The sequence below is a fragment of the Marmota flaviventris genome, chromosome 18 (assembly GCF_047511675.1).
Source record: "Marmota flaviventris isolate mMarFla1 chromosome 18, mMarFla1.hap1, whole genome shotgun sequence".
Lineage (NCBI taxonomy): Eukaryota > Metazoa > Chordata > Mammalia > Rodentia > Sciuridae > Marmota > Marmota flaviventris.
Window position 1 is genome coordinate 57,204,632 of NC_092515.1, and position 19,885 is coordinate 57,224,516.

At 42.0% G+C, this 19,885-nt stretch overlaps 1 protein-coding gene across 5 annotated transcripts; it reads left to right on the forward strand.

Moving 5' to 3' along the window:
* Nucleotides 1–972: 972 nt before the first annotated feature.
* Atmin (ATM interactor) lies at nt 973–19,632 on the forward strand. Of its 5 annotated transcripts, none has more exons than XM_027933055.2 (5): nt 973–1,308; nt 7,728–7,853; nt 8,630–8,829; nt 9,967–11,786; nt 17,863–19,632. In XM_027933055.2, exons 1-4 carry the CDS (start codon nt 973–975, stop codon nt 11,771–11,773), a joined length of 2,469 nt encoding a protein of 822 aa, XP_027788856.1. In that variant the 3' UTR covers nt 11,774–11,786; nt 17,863–19,632. The 5 variants fall into 5 exon arrangements, with proteins under 5 accessions (XP_027788856.1, XP_027788857.1, XP_027788855.1 ...); XM_027933056.2 differs by having other exon boundaries at nt 9,967–11,775; XM_027933054.2 differs by lacking the exon at nt 17,863–19,632 and adding an exon at nt 12,176–14,422.
* Nucleotides 19,633–19,885: the final 253 nt, after the last annotated feature.

Below are 19,885 nucleotides of genomic sequence, written 5' to 3' on the forward strand. Positions count from 1 at the left end.
CTAGCAATACCAGAGATGAATAGCAGCCACCACCCCTTTTAAAGATGTATTTCCAATTTACTGCAATCCTCACCCCTCCCTCTTGTTTACTACCACCACATATTCCCATTTACAGGATTCCTGGTCTTTCTAGGTAGGTCTCCATGAACTACACTGTCTCCCGAAGAGAAATATTATTTCAGCAAGTAAAATACAGTCAAGTAAATATGAATGCCTTAAAAGAATCGACCCTGACAACTGCAATGATCATTTCATCCCTAGTGTGACCTTGGGCCCTTGGTACTTGATTTTTTTTTTTTCTTTTTGGTCCTTTATTTTATTTGATTTGATTTTTTAACTTTGATACAAGGTCTTGATAAGTTGCTGAAGCTCTCACTAATTGCTCAGGCTAGGCTCAAATTTGGAATCCTCTTGCCTCAGCCTCCTGAGTCTCTGGAATTACAGGTGTATGCCATGACACCCGGCAAGTTACTTAATTTCCCTAAGCCTAAATTTCCTTTTTGCACAATGGAGACACACCTGTTTCTGTGGTTTTGAGGACACAAATGAGATACTAAGTGGAAAGTGCAACCTTCAGAGCCTGGTTCGTGGTATGCTTCAATGAAGCACAGTAGAAATTAGGGTTACTGCCCCTCGTGCAGTTGACCTTTGGGGTTCTTGGTGATCTTTAGGAATCAGAGCTCCTGAACGCGTTGCTCTTTCTCTCCACCTGCTGCCGGAGGTCGAGTTCCTAGGGAAAGCTAAGAACCAACCATCAACCGGACCAAATACTCTCTACCTGCTGGCTTCAACCTTCCCCTCCACATCCTCCCTTGTTTGCGCTCCCGCGGGCACGCGGTTTCCGCCACCGATAGGTGGCGCCGCGGCCGCAGTGCCGGCCGGATTCTAATGAGCCCGGCAGCCCCGCCCCCTTCCGGAAGTGGCTGCGGCGGAGGCGGGGCCTGCGAGCTGGTCGGGCGCCGTGCGGGAGCCATGGCGGCCTCGGAGGCGGCGGCGGCGGCGGGGCCCGCGGCTCTGGCGGCGGGCGCTCCTCCCGTCCCGGAGGCCGCGCGGGGAGCCGCCGCCGCCGCCTCGGGCCCGTGGGGGCCCCTGGGGTCCCGGCTGAGGGGCAGCCGGCCGCGGCCCGCAGCGGCGCGGCAGCAGCCCGCGGCCCCAGCGCCGCCCGCGCGCGAGCTGATCCAGCCGTCGGTGAGCGAGTTGTCGCGGGCGGTGCGGACCAACATCCTGTGCACCGTGCGCGGCTGCGGCAAGATCCTGCCCAACAGCCCGGCGCTCAACATGCACCTGGTCAAGAGCCACCGCCTCCAGGTGAGCGCCGCGCGGCGGCCTGACAAAGCGACCTGGGGCGCTGGGGTGGCCGCGCGGGGGCGGCGGCTCCCGGCTCCAGCCCCGGCGTTGCCTCGCGTGGCTTCGCCCTGCCGCGCCTGGCGAGGGCGCCTTGTCCGGGTTCTGTGGATGAGAAACAGGTGCTGCCCGCTTGCTTTCCGCCTGCCAGCGATGCCGAGTGGGTCCTGCCCAGTTGTTAGAAAGCAGCTGCTGCAGGTTTGGCCCTAAGTGCCGTCACTTGCAAGTTTCTGCTTAGGAATGGGACCCCAGGGCTTCCCGTGGATTTCCGTTAGGAGGGCAACAGTGTAACGTGACAGGTCTGAGAAACCCACATTATGTAAAAGGGGGCGTGATTTTCAACCTTTGATGCACTCTATGGGAAGGCTATTAAAAATCCAGATGTCTAGCCCCACCCCAACCTATTAAGTCATAATTTCTGTCATTACTGTCATGCCAGCAGTGACATAATAGGAAAACGTAAGTCACTGTAAAGCAAGTTTGTGTATATGTAGCTTTCCAGCGGCTGAGTTGACTCGATTACCCAAGTGTTGCATGTTCTGAGCTTCAGGTAAATCCTCATAGGAAACCATCTTCGAACCCGACTTCTGATAAGATCAACAGGAATTCTGAGGTTGTAATCCGTAGTGGAAAAGATAAACGTGTTGTCTGGGAAAGGTGATCTCTTTTACACCAACAGAACCAAAGATATAACAGCGTTCTCTTGTGAAAATCTGTCAGGCAATGAGCACGGGGTATGCTGAGGAAGACCTGCAGGCAGGCTGTGGTGTTATACAGAAGAGTTGGGTTTCCCAGAATGATCTTCAATGTACTGTTTTCTCTTTCATACTAAATTTTACCTAAATCTGTCGTTCGTCGGGGATTCTCCAGCCTGATACCTAGGTTCTTGACCCACCTTCAGTGTTGTCCCCTGGCTGGTAGACATAAGTATGTCTCTGAGCATAAAGCGAAGCTGCCAATTTGTCCATGAACCTCTCTTGTGTTAACGAAATTACTCTAACCAGCATTTCTTAGCAATTTATATTTTTCTTTTCTCTGGATTTGCTGTTGGGAACTCTAACTTTCAAGATGTTGTTAAGCCTCTGTTTAACATAAATATACCACTTAGCCTTCAGGACTAGTTTGACAGTATGAGTAGGTTTATTTCTGATTATGTTTTTAAAATAATGTAAAGGTCAGAAATCCACAAGAGACCAGTACATAACATAAAATAGGCCTGAGAAAAAGTATGTTTGAACCAATACAGGTTTTGATAGTTAAACCTTCACATGGACTTAAGTATTTCAGAATACTAGTATCCTCCTTTGCTAGAAATTAGGTGAAGTCATTTGGTTTTCGTCATTCACTTTTCAGTTTTCTTTTATCTGAAGACAGCACAATATACTCAGGATCTCTTTCTGAACTTAAATGTAGAGCAGTGAAAGATGAACATTTCAAAGATTCCTTCAAAGTCACTGGATCAACCTTTTTAAGCAAGAATTAAACTCTGTTTCAGAACCATCATAATTTTTGTTTTTATTTTTTTCTTTTCAAACAGCTCACTTTGCTATATTCTTCTGCTGATTATTTGTTATAGTACTGGAGATTGAACCCAGGGCCTCATACATGCTAGGCAAGCACCAAGCTACATCCCCAGCACTTTTTATTTTGAGTCAGGGTCTCCCTCCAACTTGAGCTCCTGCTGCGCCTCCCAAGTGGCTGAGATTACAGGTGTGTGCTGCTCATTATCTTTCTAACCAGAGTGCCAGTAGCCCCTGGACATCCACTGTCTTGGTGGAAAGGAGTCCGTTTTCTTTAATGAAAGTAGCCAATGTGACAAAATAGACATGTCTGTATTGTCGTGCCCCAGGGGGGCAAATCTATACCCTTAGCCTGATGACTGCTTGGAGAACTCTTCACACTTTATTCTTGATACTTGATGTTATCAAAGTGTTTGGGAGGAGAGAGAGGCAAGAGAGAAGCCTGGGGACTTGGGCTGGCCAGGAAGTTCTCTGTGGCTTTGGGGGTGTCCTCAATCAGGTACATGCAATCCCTTTCTGGTCTAAAGCTATTTCTAAGTATGTCTGATTGATCCACTTTCTTATATTCAGTGGAAATTTTCATTGTTTTGGTTACACTACTTGCATCATTCTGATTTCTTTCCTCTGTTTTTATTTCCCAGGTTATGATAATCTTTTGTTCCTACCCCATTCATTGTTGTATGGTTCTTATTTTAATATTCCTTTCACAATGTAAATGATTAACAAACCCTTCTGAAGGATGATGGGAAAGAATGGGAGAGTTGAATTGTAAGCTGGAAAGCATTTGCTGCTTTTTGGGTTTATGTGGGTTCTTAATCTCCATATTCTATGTCATTCCTTTAAGGAAATTTGAAGTATCCTAATCCAACCTTGCCTGCAGTGGGATCCATAGAGAAATGGGAGATATGATGATTTGGGATGGAAGCTAAAGTGATCCAGAAAAAGGAAGAGTGGGAGTAAATAGGCCTTTCTTGACTGCTAGAGATTCTTTGTTCCTTGCGTTTAAGAACCTATTGTGGAGCAACATTATATTTTTAAAACATGGCCCAGAGGATATTATATTATGTTCAGTCTAGTGGTTTGCTTTTAATGTGCCAACTTGCTTTGTAGACAACATTTTGCAAAGACTACAGATTTTCACTTTAGAGTAAGATGACAAAGCAAACTAGCTTCCTTCTTGGTTGCTTTCTGTAAAGGTGATCTGGTGCTGGACAGCATTTGCTACCGTCCTTACAGACCTTTCCCTTTATCCTCTACAACTATGTCCCTCCTTTTCCCTTTTCTTTTGTATGTATATTTTTCCATATTTTTAAAAACAATTGGTGATTGTTTTTAACATTTTTTTAGTTGTTAGTAAACCTTTATTTTACTTCCATATTGTTTTTGGATTGTTTCCTCTTGTAGATAATTTTTCAAATTCTGTCACTTAAAATATTTCTACGTGAAGTTTTTTTGTAGACTTTTTTTCGGTCATGCACATAAAAGATGCAGTACCATATCTGGTAAGTTTTATATAGATAAACACCGCTTTCTCACTGTGGTTCTTGTTTTGTTATGCTGTTTCCATTTCTCATCTCCCCAGCCTACCAAGATCTTACTGTTTCAGGACCAGAATGGGAAGAAGGTTCAAAAACCGAGTGGACTACTGTGATGGGGGAGCTGAGGAGTTGGCCCCCATAAAGCTCAGGAGCATATACAGTGTTAGGTGATTACTGTGGCCTGTAAAATGGCAGGAAGAGTGGGAGTAAATAGGCCTTTCTTGACTGCTAGAGATTCTTTGTACCTTGGGTTTAAGAACATATTATGGAGCAACATTATATTTTTATATAAATAGAATAAAAATATAATGTTGGGGTTATTGATATCCAATATGACTGTCTTTAGTGGCCTCATTGCCACAAGATATAGTTCTGGCTTAGGGGGCCACTTGAATATGTGTAGTACAGTGCCACAAGTTTATATTGGACATTTACTTTGTTCAGAATATTCCTAAATGCAACAGAAGACACAAGTAAATCCCTGCTCATGAAAAGGTTTATGAAATTATAATTACAGCTCAAGCATCCAAAATCTGAAATGCCTTGAAATCTGGTAAATTTTTGAGTACCAAAATAATGCTCAAAAATTTTATATTTTAGAACATTTTGGATTTTCAGATTAAGTATGCTCAATAGCTGGAGTGTATACAAATATTTAAAAATCTGAAACACTTTGATTCCAAAGCAATAAAAGAGTAATCAGAGAAGATAAAGGGACCTAGAAAGTGTGTAGTTAGGGACTTTGTCTGGACTTGGGTCATACTCTTAGGCTGTTAGAAATGTTTGGGTGAAGTAATGACATGATTAAAGCTGTATTTTGAGAGAGATGAATCTGGCAAAGTCTGAATGATAAAGACATATTTAGAGGTTAACAACACAGTCCAGAGTCAGAAGACTTCAACCAGGAATAGAGAGAAAGGAACATCTGGGAGGTGGAAATGGTGCTTGAAGAGGGTGAGTTTGTGGTGTGGACACAGGAGGGAGTTTGAAAGAAAAGGGTTGCTTTGCGCCTCTGAGGATGTATCAGGAGTTTTGAAGTGAGCCAGTCAGCAGTTTATGGAGCATGTGACAGCCTAGAAGCTGGAATATAAATGGTAAAAGATTTCCATAAAAACAAAACACTAGATGAATTGGTGAGTGAAATGAAGTTGGGGATGAGGGACAATGTCAGTTGTTATTAGAGCCAGCAGATTTGGTGTTCAGGAAAAGCATGGGCAGTTAGACTTGACCAATTGAATAGCTAAAGTACCACTTTAGTTTATTGGTGTTGAGTTGGTTGGCATAATAAAGCAAAGAAGGAAAGGAAAGCCTCTGCCGCCAGTGGCCAGAGCCAACATTAATTGCTTTATTGTGCGGTGAACACTGTTCTAAGCCTTTCCGTGTGTTAGCTCAGTCCCCACAGCGACCCCCAAATGCACAGTGTTGTTACTCCCACTTTGTAGATAAGTAGACCAGCCAGTTTAATTTGCTCTAGTCACATAAAGTGGCCAGGTAGAGAGTTGAAATTACAGCAGGCCAGCTCCAGAACTTCCAGACGTACAGCTACATTGTAGTTCTTATCCCAGACTGCACACTGGGGTCATCTGGCAAGGTTATAAAACCAAATATGGGTTCCAATCCAGTTCCAAGACCAGAAAACCTGGGGCTGAGTCCAGGCACTGGTGGTTCTCAGGGCAGGGACCAGCCCCGCACCCACCCCCACCTCCAGTGCACTCATGCAGCAGGTGGCCTGCTGTCTTCTATAAGGAGGAAGATGGCTCCAAGAGGTGTGTTAAATTTCTGTCTTTAAAAGGCTTAGTCTGGTGGGCTGGGGATGTGGCTCAAGCGGTAGCGCGCTCGCCTGGAATGCGTGCGGCCCGGGTTCGATCCTCAGCACCACATACAAACAAAGATGTTGTGTCCGCCAAAAACTAAAAAAAAAAAAAATTAATTAAAAAAAAAAAAGGCTTAGTCTGGGAAACAGGAACTATATTAAAAATGACAGCTCTTAAGGTAGCATAGGTGCTCTCTTGGAATTCTGAGAAAGATCTTCAGGGTGGTGACAGAACAAGAAACTGGACAGTCTAGAACACTGAGCTGGGCTGGGCCCATGCTAATCCAGACACCTAAGCTACAGGTAATCCTGAGAAGCAGGTCCGCTCTGTTTTAGAAATGAGTAAACACTGGCTCAGAGGTTAACTACCTTCCCAAGATCACACTAGTCAGTAATGGAAACAGTACAAACCAAGCCCTCTCCAATGCCACGTGTGCACTTCTGCCTGATTTCTATCTGAAGGTAGAAGAAGGGTATGGGGCTCAAATTGAACCTTCAAAGAATGAGACTCATCCAAGAATGGATATAGTGGGTCCAACTAGAGGTGGGCAAAGCATTAGGCTGAGTGGGACAGTGTTTGAGAAAGGGAACAGGAAGGGCATCAGCAAGTTCAAAAAGGCCAGCCTCAGCAACTTGGCAAGACCCTCTCCCAAAAAAGAAAAAGGGATGGGAATGTAGCTTGGTGGTAAAGCACCACTGGATTCAATCCCAGTGCCACCAAAAAAAAAAAAAAAGGATTAAGTGAGGGGCTGGGGCTGTAGCTCAGTGGCAGAGCGCTTGCCTAGCATGCATGAGGCACTGGGTTCGATCCTCAGCACCACATAAAAATAAACAAATAAAATAAAGGCATGCTGTCCATCTATAACTATACAAAATTAAAGGAAAAAAAAGGATTAAGTGAGTTGGTATGTAGACAGTGCTTAAAACTGAGCCTGAATCAACAGTTGTGTAAAGGTGTCAACTAGCTTTTTGGTACTTTAGGGGGCAGTGCAATGATCAGAGAAAAGACAAAATGCCATTGAATAGGGGGTCCCCAGGCCCTAGTCAAAGGAAGTTTTTTTCAGGGACTTAAGACAAGGAATCTTAGGGTAGAATAATAAAGAAGACCAAAGGTGACACCCCAATCTTGACTATGAGTAACTGTGTGAGTCCATTTGCAAAAGAGAAGCTAGCTGCAAGAATATGGATTTTAAGTTTCGAAGAGTTTTAAAAGGGATAGAGAGAAGTTAGGTTTATGTTTTATTTTTTTAAGAAAACATAGTTGGGGAAAAATTTACAGATTTATTGAGAATAATAATTTACATGCCATAAAATATATTTAATTTAAATGAATAACTCAATTATTTTAGTAGATTTATGGATGTGTAAACCCATCACCACAATCCAATTTTAAAACATTTCCGCTCCCTAAAAAGAATGCTTGTGCCCATTTTCATATATTCCCTTATTTCTACAACCAGCCTGTTCTGTTGTGGGTTTTTTGAAAATAATTTTTTAATTTTCCTTTTGCAGGATGGCATAGTAAATCCAACAATAAGAAAAGATTTGAAAACCATACCAAAATTCTACTGTTGTCCAATTGAAGGATGCCCTAGAGGTCCTGACAGACCATTTTCTCAGTTTTCTCTCGTAAAACAGGTATTTCACTTAATATATTTCTCTGAGGATGATATACAGATGGTATAAACCTGGTATGCATTCTAATTACTTAGCAAACACTACCAGAGAATTGAGAATAAGCTCTTGCTAGAGCTGCTGCCCCTGTACCTCCCAAGTGGTAGGTACAAGGGTTGTGTGGGTGTAATTCCAGTGGACAGAAACGAGGCTTATCTTGGAAGGAACATTACCAGGAGTGGGTTGGAGAGGAAGAGAAGTACACCTCTCCATCAAAGAGCAAGAATATTTGTGCTCATAGTTCGCTTGGGTGAATCTGCTTCCAAGGGCTTAGGGCAAAGACACAAAGCCACTGTCCTCCCAGGGGAGTGAGAACCTGCAGAATCCAGGAAAAAAACAATTTCAGGAGCAGCTATCTTAAGAGGAGGGAGGGGCCCAGCCACTAGGGAAAGAGGAATTTGGGCCTGGAAGAAGGCTCTGGAATGTTTCCTCAGGAACTGCTGCAGGGTGTCCAGAGGAGAGCATCTCAAAGACTTTTGTTTTCCCTGCCCTGCAGCACTTCTTTGTAGGTCAGTCTCAAGGCCAGTACCCTGGGATCCATTCCAAAGTAGTCTCCTCTGTGCATGAAGCTAAAGCCCAAAGAAGAGTCTGGTGATAAACTGCAGTTACCCTGTTCTTTTCTTGAGGGTGGACTGTTCTGTTTGTACCTGTGAAGTCACTGTTAAGCTGGGTGTGTTGATGTTCTCAGCACTTGGTGCCGTGGCTGTTTCTCACCCTCCTTCCTTCTTTGCTCTCTGTAGCACTTTATGAAAATGCATGCCGAGAAGAAGCATAAATGCAGCAAGTGCAGCAATTCCTATGGTACCGAGTGGGACTTGAAAAGGCACGCGGAGGACTGTGGCAAGACCTTCCAGTGCACATGCGGCTGTCCCTATGCCAGCAGAACGGCATTACAGTCTCACATCTACCGAACTGGTCACGAGATCCCTGCAGAACACAGGTAAAGAGCAAAGAAACAGTGGCACATAAGTCAGTAGCTGTGGGAGGAGTTTCATCTGAAACTTCCTGGACAAGGAGAGGAAAAGGAATGATGGACAAGCAATGTGACATCAAAGAAGGGAGCTTTTGGAAATGGCAGCAGTGCTGGCAAAGGATTGTATCTAGGTGTGGAATCTGACCCACTTATTCCTCCTTTTTCTATTGCCAACTCTCTGAGGGTCTCTTACTATGCCCATTTGAAATCTCAATTTCCACCATCTTCTGGTAAGGAATATCAGATTGCTGAAGAGTAAGTTTTATCATGACTCTGTACTACCATATATTTTTCTTTATCTGTAGATGGACACAATGACTTTATTTTTATGTGGTATTGAGGGTCAAACACAGTGCCTCATGCGTGCTAGGTGAGCACTCTACCACTGAGCCACAACACCAACCCTGTACTTCTTTTTGAGGGGAGGGAAAACTAGGTCTTTAGAAATTTTTTAGTGGAACATCTTGCAAGTCAGTGATGCATGCCTGTAATCCCAGCAACTTGGGAGGCTGAAGCAGGAGAATCTCAAGTTCACAGCCTGCCTCAACAACTCAGCAAGTCTCAAAATAAAAATTAAAAAGGGCTGGGGAGGTAACTCAGTGGTAAAGTGCCCCTGGTTTCAATCCCTAGTACTCAAAAAAAAAGTAAATTTCTATTTGTTATAATAGCTTCCAACTTTACGGATGATGAAACTTGTGTTATGTATACCTCTTTTGGCTTCCTTATGGTTAAATTCTAGTACTTACAGCATTAAAAAAATATATATATGCTTTCTTCTTCCCTATCTGCATGTTTCTGAACATCTGCCCCATAATAAGCCCCATTCCCAGAAGTTCAAGAAGGGAATAGTCTTCTTTGGGTGGGGTCTGACCTCTGATAAGGGCAGTAGCATGTATTATTAAGACATAGTGTCATGGTCTAAGAAAGCTGCATTTTTCCCCCCAGTATTGAGGCTTGAATCCAGAGCCTTTCACGTGCTAGACTAGGCTGGCCTCAAATTTGCAATAATCTCACCTAAGCCTCCCAAGTAGCTGGGATTACCTCACCCAGCTCAGAAAGCAGCATTTTAAAATTGTTTTCTTTTTGCTTTGTCATTGTCTTTAGGGATCCACCTAGTAAAAAAAGGAAAATGGAAAACTATCTACAAAACCAGAAGTTATCTAATAAGACCATGGAACCATTGAGCACTCAACCCCCTCCTCGACCAGATCCTCAAGAACTAGAAACTTCAGAAATAAAATTAGTAAATTCTTTTGAAGATTCTTGCAGCTCTAATGCCAGAAAACAGAGTGTCACAACACCTCCGAGATATCCTCAGAAGTTGCTTCTACCAAAGCCCAAAGTGGCTTTGGTTAAACTTCCGGTCATGCAGTTCTCTCCTGTGCCTGTCTTCGTGCCTACGGCCGACTCTTCGGCCCAGCCTGTGGTGTTAGGTATGGATCAGGGCTCCACTGCAGGTGCTGTGCACTTAGTGCCCTTGTCAGTAGGAACCCTGATCCTTGGCCTAGAGTCAGAGGCTTGTTCTCTTAAGGAGAGCCTACCTCTTTCAAAAATTATAAATCCTGTTGTTGAGCCAGTTAGTACCGGTGTTCAAGTGAACTTGGGTAAAAATCTGTCTAATCCTTTACAAGAACTAGGGAACACGTGTCAGAAGAACAGCATTTCTTCAATCAATGTACAGACGGATCTGTCCTATGCCTCACAAAACTTCCTACCTTCTGCACAGTGGGTTGGCCCTGATTCCTCTGTATCGTCTTGTTCTCAGACTGATCTGTCATTTGATTCTCAAGTGTCCCTTCCCATTAGTGTTCACACCCAGACGCTTCTGCCCAGCTCTAAGGTAACTTCATCTATTGCCGCTCAGACTGATGCATTTATGGACACTTGTTATCAGCCAGGTGGGATCTCCAGAGAAACCCAAACCAGTGGGATGCAAAGTCCCACACGTGGCCAGGTACAGATGGACCAAGCTGGAATGTGCAGAGACATTTTTGAGAGTGTCCATTCATCATACAGTGTCCCTGCAGACACTATTATAAGCAGCAGCTTAGTAGCAGAGACAGTAACTCGTGGTTTGTTACCTCAGAATGACCCTAAGACTTTAAATCAAGATATTGAGAAATCTGCACCCATTTTGAGCTTCAGTGCACAGAATAGTATGCTTCCTTCACAGAACATGACAGATAATCAGACCCAAACCATAGACTTATTAAGTGATTTAGAAAACATCTTGTCAAGTAATCTGCCCGATCAGACATTGGATAACCGTAGTCTTTTGTCTGACACAAACCCTGGGCCTGACACTCAGCTGCCATCTGGCTCAACCCAGAATCCTGGAATAGATTTTGATATTGAAGAGTTCTTCTCAGCTTCAAATATCCAGACTCAAACTGAAGAGAGTGAACTTAGCACCATGAACACTGAGCCAGTCTTGGAATCACTGGACATAGAGACCCAAACTGACTTCTTACTTGCAGACACATCTGTCCAGCCCTACGGGTATAGGGGAAGTTCTCACTTCCTAGGCCTTGAGATGTTTGACACGCAAACGCAGACAGACTTAAACTTCTTTTTGGACAGTAGCCCTCATCTGCCCCTTGGCAGCATCCTGAAACACTCCAGCTTTTCCATGAGCACTGATTCATCAGACACAGAGACCCAAACTGAAGGAATCTCCGCTGCTAAAAACCTATCTGCCCTAGAGAGCAAAGTTCAGTTGAACAGTACAGAAACACAGACCATGAGTTCAGGTTTTGAAACCTTGGGGAGCTTGTTCTTTACCAGCAATGAAACTCAGACAGCAATGGATGACTTTCTTCTAGCTGATTTGGCCTGGAACACGATGGAATCTCAGTTCAGCTCTGTGGAAACTCAGACATGTGCCGAGCTGCACGCAGTCTCCAACTTCTAAAGGTGAAGTTCAGGTTGGATGGTGTTTATTATTTCCTTCCAGATTTAGATAATGGGAGCAGGGACAACAGTATTAACTCTGTCGAATGTAGCTGATGATGCAGTTGCTTAGATTCTTTGCAGTTCTTTGCCTTTTGTACTTGTAAACACAAATTTGTGTATAAATGTGAGTGTACTATAAAGTGTAAGATGTTGATCTAAAAATGATTGTTCTTGTGTTGCATACATTTGCCCTTTTATAGCTAGTCTTTCCATCTTTAAAACTATATCTTGTTCCTATAAAACCAATACAGCCATTTAGCTGAAGCCAAGCTTGCAAGGTAGTAGAGTGCAAACTTACCAAATCTCCAAAATGTTTTAGCAAAGTGTAACATACTTAAATTGCACCTAAAATGTCTTCTAGAAAATGCTTCTGTTGTTGGAGACTCCTGTTGCTGCAGCTTCATCTGCTTTGCCATCTCTCTTCTGATTTGAAGACACCAAGGGAATTTACAGCTGTCTTCAGCTTTTGCAAGTTTCCATGTAGTCACTGCCATCCCTCCACTCATGAGCTATTACTGATGCTAACATGCGCGAACAGTCCTTTCCTCACAAGAGGTTTGTTGCTGTGAAATGATTACTGCCTAGAGAAAGGGCAGCAAGCACTTAGTGTAAATAGTGATTCTTCCAAGTACTACATCCAGACTATGGAGACACGGTTGTTAAATCATGCCTGTTAGTTCATCCTGGGGTGTGTGGTCCTGTGCTTTCATACCACCATCAATCCAGAAGCCTTCTGTGCCCAGATGTGTGGGAGTTTTCCCCATGTACCAGCAAGCAGCTCTGCAGCAGATGCCACTTGGGTGTCCTCTAATGCTCTTCAGTTCTGACACTATCTGGAGTCCAGGCCTCCAGAGCGTCTAACCCAGCACTTAAATTTTAGGGCTGCCACATTCTCCTCCCTGGGTTCAATTTATTCATGAGTGGCTGGCAGAACTCAGGGGAACATCATGTTTACTGGTTATTGCAAAGAATACAAATGAAGAAATGCTCAGGGTGAGGTATGTGGGAAGGAACTGGCTTCCATACCCTCACTAGGAGAGCCGTCTTCCAGGAATCCAAGTTTGACTATCTGGAAGCTCACTGAACCCAGTCCTTTTCGGCCTTTATTGAAACTTCAAGGGTATGATTGATGACATCACTGGCCATGATCAACTTAACTTTCAGCCTCTCTCCCCTCCCAGAAGGTAGAGGGTTAAGGCAGGGTAAGGCTGAAGATAATCCCACCCCTCTAATCATGTCTTTGCTGTGATGAGTCCTCATTGTAAAGCTACCTAGGGGCTGCTCATTAGCACACAAAAAAAATTGCTGGAAATAACAAGGATTTTAGGAGTTGTCTACTACCAGGGAGGAAGACCAAATATGAATATTACCACATCTATAAACACCCTTCCTGCACTCCACAGCAGACCAAAGTGGGGCACCAGAACTGCTTCCCACCGTGCACCTACAGGCTGCATCTGACTTGTCCTCAATGTTAAAGTAGGGAAAGAGGACACTACCCCTCAAACCCAGATTTCAAAACTTTATACTTCTGAGCTTGATAGGGCGAGAGTGCAATCTGCAATTATTTTAAAGTTACTTTTCCTTCCATCCACCACCCATCTTTTCCTTGAATAAAGAAACACAGGTCTAATAAATATATCATTTGTGTCTTGAGGCTAGCAATTACAGAATAAACTATCAAACTTGCTTCAGTAATCAAGAATATTTTCTACTTTGAGACAAGGACAGCATCAAGTATGCTTTGGGGGTTCTCTAGTTAGTAGATCCTGTTTTGTTTTGTTTGTTTGTTGATTTTTTTCTTGGAATTGGGGATTAAACCCAGGGGCATTTAACCACTGAGTGACATCCCCAGTCCTTTTTAGTTTTGCTTAGAGCCTCACTATGTTGCTGAGGTTGGCTTTTTTTTTTTGAACTTGAGATTTTCCTGCCTTAGCCTCCCAAGCTGCTGGGATTGCAGGTGTGTGCCACTGTGCCCAGCCTGAATTCTTAATTGTTGCCCAACTCTCAGGCAAGTGCAGCCTGTGTGTTTTCAAACTTTACCCAAAAATGCTCTGTTTTTTCTGTGGCACATGCTTGTGCTGCTGAAACCTAACTCCTCAAAATAGAACTTAAGAAGGAAACTAATGATTCATTAAAGTAAATTGATGGTGTTGGTAATAATGCTTATCCCATATGTCTGAAAGAGAATTGGTAATGGATTAATAACATATCCAAGCAGATGAACTAATACCTAGTAGATAACTTTGCTTTGGTCACAGTTGCCTATGAATATGAGTTTCAAAATGAACATAAAGCCTTAACTTAGATTTTCATTGTTTTAGAATCATCACTGCCTTAATGTTCAAACATCTATTTAAGTCGTCCTGATAAAGAAGAAATGCATGTTTGTTTATGGCTTTTTGTAAATACATATGCAGTGATCTATGGCTTTACTTCTGTTTGTGACGATGTTTGTTAATCCAGCCAATAGTTATTTACAAAAAGTGGAGCATGTGATTGTTCTTCATGTACAAGAACTGTTCCCCCGCAAAACCTTAGTTACCTGGATTGTCCTAAGATCATCTGTAAAAACTGAAATTCAATGATTAAAAGGAAGCTAGAATTCTTTTTGTGTGTGTTTTTTGACCTGCTCATGATACAACTTATTTTGTTGCTTTTTTTACAGACTCATTTCTAAAAGTGACATGATGAAGTAACTGTGCTGTTAGTTTCATTATTGTTTTACTTTTTTTGTTCATGAAAATAGACTAATAATTTTCCTTTTTAAATTTCAGGTGAATAATTTACCTAAAAATGGCAATCAATTACTACAATTCACACATTACCTGATGCTACCATTTTATAATGGTCTGCCTTTGTCTCTAGATAAGGTGGTTCTAGGCTTATGAGTAAAAACAAGAGGACTAGAATAATTATTTCTTTGCTCCATCACCAATTTACAGGAAAGCTGAACTATTGTGTATCTGACTGCTTTAGGTCACAGGAAAACAAAAATTTTGTAAACTTACCTGAAAGTCTAAAATTACTTTTTCATGTGAAGACACTGAACAGTATTAGTCTAGCTATGAAATAACTTTTATTAATTCTGCCAAATAATGGGATTGTTTTCATTTAATCCTTTCTGGCCTCAATTTTAGAGATAGTAATTCAGCTCAAAACTGCTCATCAAAACCTGCTAATACTGATGGAGAGAACGCTTACTATCTGGTACATTAAAGGGCCTTAAGTTAACTTTAGGGACGTAGGGATAGTACGTGCAGTTTCATTTTCCTTTTATCTCACAATGTGTATGTTTGTTGTCACCACAAGTATGCTGAAGTGTGCCATTAATTAGATCTGATGCTAGGAGAAGACAACATATACCCTTTCATACTCTCAACATCTAAATGACTCCAATTGTTAAGTGATGTGAGTTTTAATCGAGTTCCTTCAGGAAGATGCTGGCTGGTAAAATATTCATATGACCAAAGAAAATGACTTCACTTTTGTAATGGTTAAATCCAAGGGATTCTCTGTTGTTGGGATTGTATTTATTATTAACAGATACACAATATATTTGTTTACACACTAAGACAGGTTGAAAGAACACATGGAGAAGGTCCATAGGTTCTCCAAACATTAACTAAAATGGGCTACATTTAAAAACAAGCATTTTTGGAAGGAGGAGAAAGTCAAATTGTATATAAATAAAAACAATGTCTATATAACACTTGAACTAGGTTACCAGTATTCATTCAAAACTTTAGACAACCTAGGGAAAATACTATAACTGCCTTACTAATAAATAACAAAAACATCTGTAACTTTGTTCTAAAAACACAAATTTCATAAGTTTGCCTATGAGGAACTTAATGCCACGGCCCCCTCCATAATTTTTGGTATTTTACTCTGAAGAAAGTTAATGTTACAGGATACTCGGCTGCAAAAATTAAAAAAAAAAAAAAAAAAGAACAACAAAATAATTAAAATACGTTGTATTTTTATCAGCAAAATAAAATATTTCTGAAATTGAAAAAAAATTAAATTAGTGACTTGTTATTATCAAATACAAGAGTTGGGCTGGAGTTGTGGCTCAGTGGTAGAGCATTTGCCTAGCATGTGTAAGGCCCTAGGTTTGATTCTCAGCACTGTATATAAATAATTAAAATAAAGGTCTATTGACAACTAAAAAAATATTAAGAGGAAAAAAATTTTAAAAGTACAAGTGTTACTCCTTACAGGGGTGAGCTTTGTAGCATAGCATGATATGTGTAATTGTCCTGAGTTTCACATTTTCTTATTTCTGCTTATAGCATTTTACTCTCTGCTTTTTGGTGATCCATTGCTTTTTCCATGTCCTGGGAGCAATATTTGGTTTTATGAGTGCGTCTCAAACATGTTGCTGCTTAGGAATGAATTTGAAATTGATCCCTCTACTACTTTATCTTCTTTTTTCTTGAGCTGCAATAAGAAATTTAGTGACTTCAGAAAATGCAGTGTCCACGCTAAAATAAAAATTTGGCAGAAGTCAGTGCATCTGAATTAACCTCTCACAAAAGGATATTTAACCATTAAAACTCTCCTCCATAACTTAAAAAGCCTCCCAAGATCAAGAAACTTGAAAAGCCATCTAAACTCTTGGCAACCTGCTTTAACAATTATACCATCTTAGGTCATATCATGGAAATAATTTGTCTTATCTATATTTGAGAGTACTGTTAATGAATTGCAAGATACTGTTGATCCTTTTTTCTTTTGTACCTTTTTTTAGTAAGATGTGATGTATTTAAAAACCATTTAAATCACTCTTCTGTAACAAGGTATGTGCAAGAAATGTGCAAGAAACAGTTTGCTAAATAGCTACCACAATGATAAGTATCTTTCTGATTTCCTATTTTCCTGAAATTTAAAGAAATCAGTCCTGAGGATTTGAAGAAATAGACAAAGAAATTAAGACAGATTCGTGGACCAAGTTCTATGTTAGATTCTAGTTCTTGTCAGAGCACATGTAGATTAAAACAAGTGAGATTACAAAAAGTTCTGCTTTCAAAGTCATAGGACAGTCACAACCTTCCTGCACTGCTAACGTGACACCAAGAGTTTTAAAAAGTGGAAAAACTGTTCCATTTAAGAGACTCAGGGGAGAAAGGTGGCTTTCATGTATTCTTATGAAGCATATACTTGCCAGTGGTTACCGAGGTGTATCACATGCTTCTTAATATTTACACCTGTTCAGCACAAGCAGTCACCATGGAAAAGAATCTGTTGCTTAAACATTAAAGGATTCTGAATAATAGCATTAAACTAAATATATTAATAGAATTATCTTGAAAACCTTGCCAAAACAATCGTGCACATCATCCTGAAGGAGGGAGGCAGGGAGGCCCACAGCCGCTCCTGAAGTGGGCTCTACTCTTTCTTGAGAGACTGTTCTGAGAGAAAAGCAGACATGTGGTTGCTTCTATCTAAAGACCTGGACAAGACCATCAGAAAGGACCAGAACACAAGAGAGGGCACCTGTGCCTTTGGGGATGAGATGAGCGCGGTGTTGCCCAGCGTCCCTTCCCATTTTGATCAAGGCTTCTGCTTGCTCTGTGAGTAAGGTCATCAGAGAAGCTGCAGAAAACAGTGTGTTCTAGAATTGCTGATTCCCTAAAGCAGTGGTTCTCTGCTAGGTGACTTGCCCTCAAGAGGCATTTGGTACTCTGGACATATTTCTGGTTGTCACGGCTGGGGTGCTACTGGCACCTAGTGGGTCAAGGCTGGGGACGCTGTTCCACATCTCTCAATGCACAGGACAGCCAACACAAAGAATGAACCAGCCCAAAATGATAATAGGGCCTAGGTTGAAAAGCCCTGCTCTTAAAGATGGCCAGTTGCTGGGGTGGGTGGAACTTGAAGCGTTCTATAAATGCAATTCAGTCCTCTAAGTTATGGTGCTCTTTAGAAAGTATGTATTAATAGAGAAGGTTGAGATCAGTAGTATGTTTAAAAACCTCCTCAGGGATTTCACTATTTACAAATATTAAAATTCACTTAGTATTGTTTTTGTTTTTTCTCTCACAGGAAAGGCCAGGATTCACAACAAATCTGGGACAGAAAGAATTGTTCACCATTTTGAGTCTTTAATAAGGTTTGTGGGCAAGTCAACTGCACTAAAATGACCGAAAGAACCTCAGGTATTAATCCCCTCAAAGGGGCAAAAGCAGCAATGACCATTGACAGAGCCGGGGTGTAAAAAAAAAAAACCAAGCCTCCTAATAGTTCCCAGCTTTGGGCAGTTTAGCTTGTAATGAAGAGCTCAGCCTCTGGGTCTGCTCCTGGCTCATGGGTTGCCTGGCAGACAGGAGAGTGTTCAAGCATGGAACAAAGGATGGTCCTTGGCTACTATGGGTCAAAAAGCCCCATTTCTTCCTTCCCTGGCTTGCTTTCAGTAACCCTGAAGCTACAACCGCAAGGCGGCACTGAACATGAGCCCCAGATGTGCAGCCTGAAGTTGTGCTTGCTTGGCCAGTGGGGCCAAAGTGAGATGACCTGGGCTCTGTGGTCTCTCTGGGCCCTGAAACTTCTGAACTTGGGAGGAAGAGATTGAAAGCAAATTTGATTCTGGGTTCAAATCATTGTATAGCATGGTCTTTGAAGTAATGATTTGAATAAGATATGATTTAAAAGTAGTGAAGGTCTTCTAAAGTAGTCAAAGGCTTGTCCAAATATAGCCAGGCCTTATTCTCATTTATAGTCTTCCCATTGTCTTTCAAGAGTGGCACCTCAAGCCAGGTGTGGTGGCCCACTCCTGTAATCCTAGAAACTTGTGAAGCTGAAGCAGGAAGATCGCAGTTCAACTCCAGCCTTTGTAACTTAGTGAAACTGTCTCAAAAAATAAAAAGGACTGGGGCTGTGGCTCCATATTAGGGACTGCTCCTGAGTTCAATCCCCAGCACACCCCCCCCCCAAAAAATAGTGATGCTCCACTGGGGCTGAAGCATAGGTAGCTCAGGGGTAGAACACTTGCCTAGCATTATGTGAGGTGCTGGGTTCCATCCCCAGAACTGCCAAAAAAAAGTCAACCTTGCCTCACCAGATCTCAGCAGCCACAGCAGGCCTCAACCCCCAGCTTGCCCATGAGTGACCTCAGGCTCTGTGGGAATCCTGTATGTGATGCTGCCAAAATTTCACTTGATGAGTTTGAAAGTTTCAAGAAATTTTTACTAATAACTAAAATTAACAGAACAAGGAATGACACACAAGCTCTGTTCTTGGTTTGGAGAGGACTAGAGGAACCAAACCTGAGAATGTCCCCTCAAGAGAGGCCACTGGCACCTGCATTATAACATTCTTCAGTTCTTAAAACACGGAGTGTCCCCTAGAAATTTGGTCAGCGATGCAGATCCCAATGGGAAGGTGTGTTCTATTCAACATTTTGCCTTTATCTAGCTAGACTGAGACAGCAAAGGACTAGTTTAGATGTCCTGAGCTAATCTGAACAAAAACTGGGCCAAGGCCTGGAGTGACTTCATCCCCAAAGAAACAAGATAAGCCTGGGCTGCAGAGAAGATTCTGAGGGGAAGTTATTAGGTTCTTGAATAACTTCCTGAGCCAAGAGACACCAAATGCAAAACATTCTTAATCTATTCACAAAGGAATCTTCTAGTCAATATTTTGTTAGACAAAATAATTATCTGTTCAGAAAGGATACCTCAAATCTTGTTGTTGTGGGCGGGTGCTGGAGATTGAATCCAGGGCCTCAAACATGTGAAGCATGCACTGTGCCAATGAGCCAGATAGATCCCTGTCCCTCAATAAATCATCAGTAGTTTTGAGCTTTTCCTTTGTTAAGACTGGCCCTCCTCTTAATTCTAAATTATTATATAGGACTCAGTGATAAAGCACATGCCTAGCATGCATGAGGCTCTGGGTTCAGTTCCTGACATCACACACAAAAAATGTACCTATACACACATTATACATATATATATCTACACATAAGTATAAATACATACACATACATAAACACATACACTCCATATCATGTTTTCATAAAAATCTACAATATTTTTGGCACTGGGAATTGAGCCCCAGGGCACTCTAC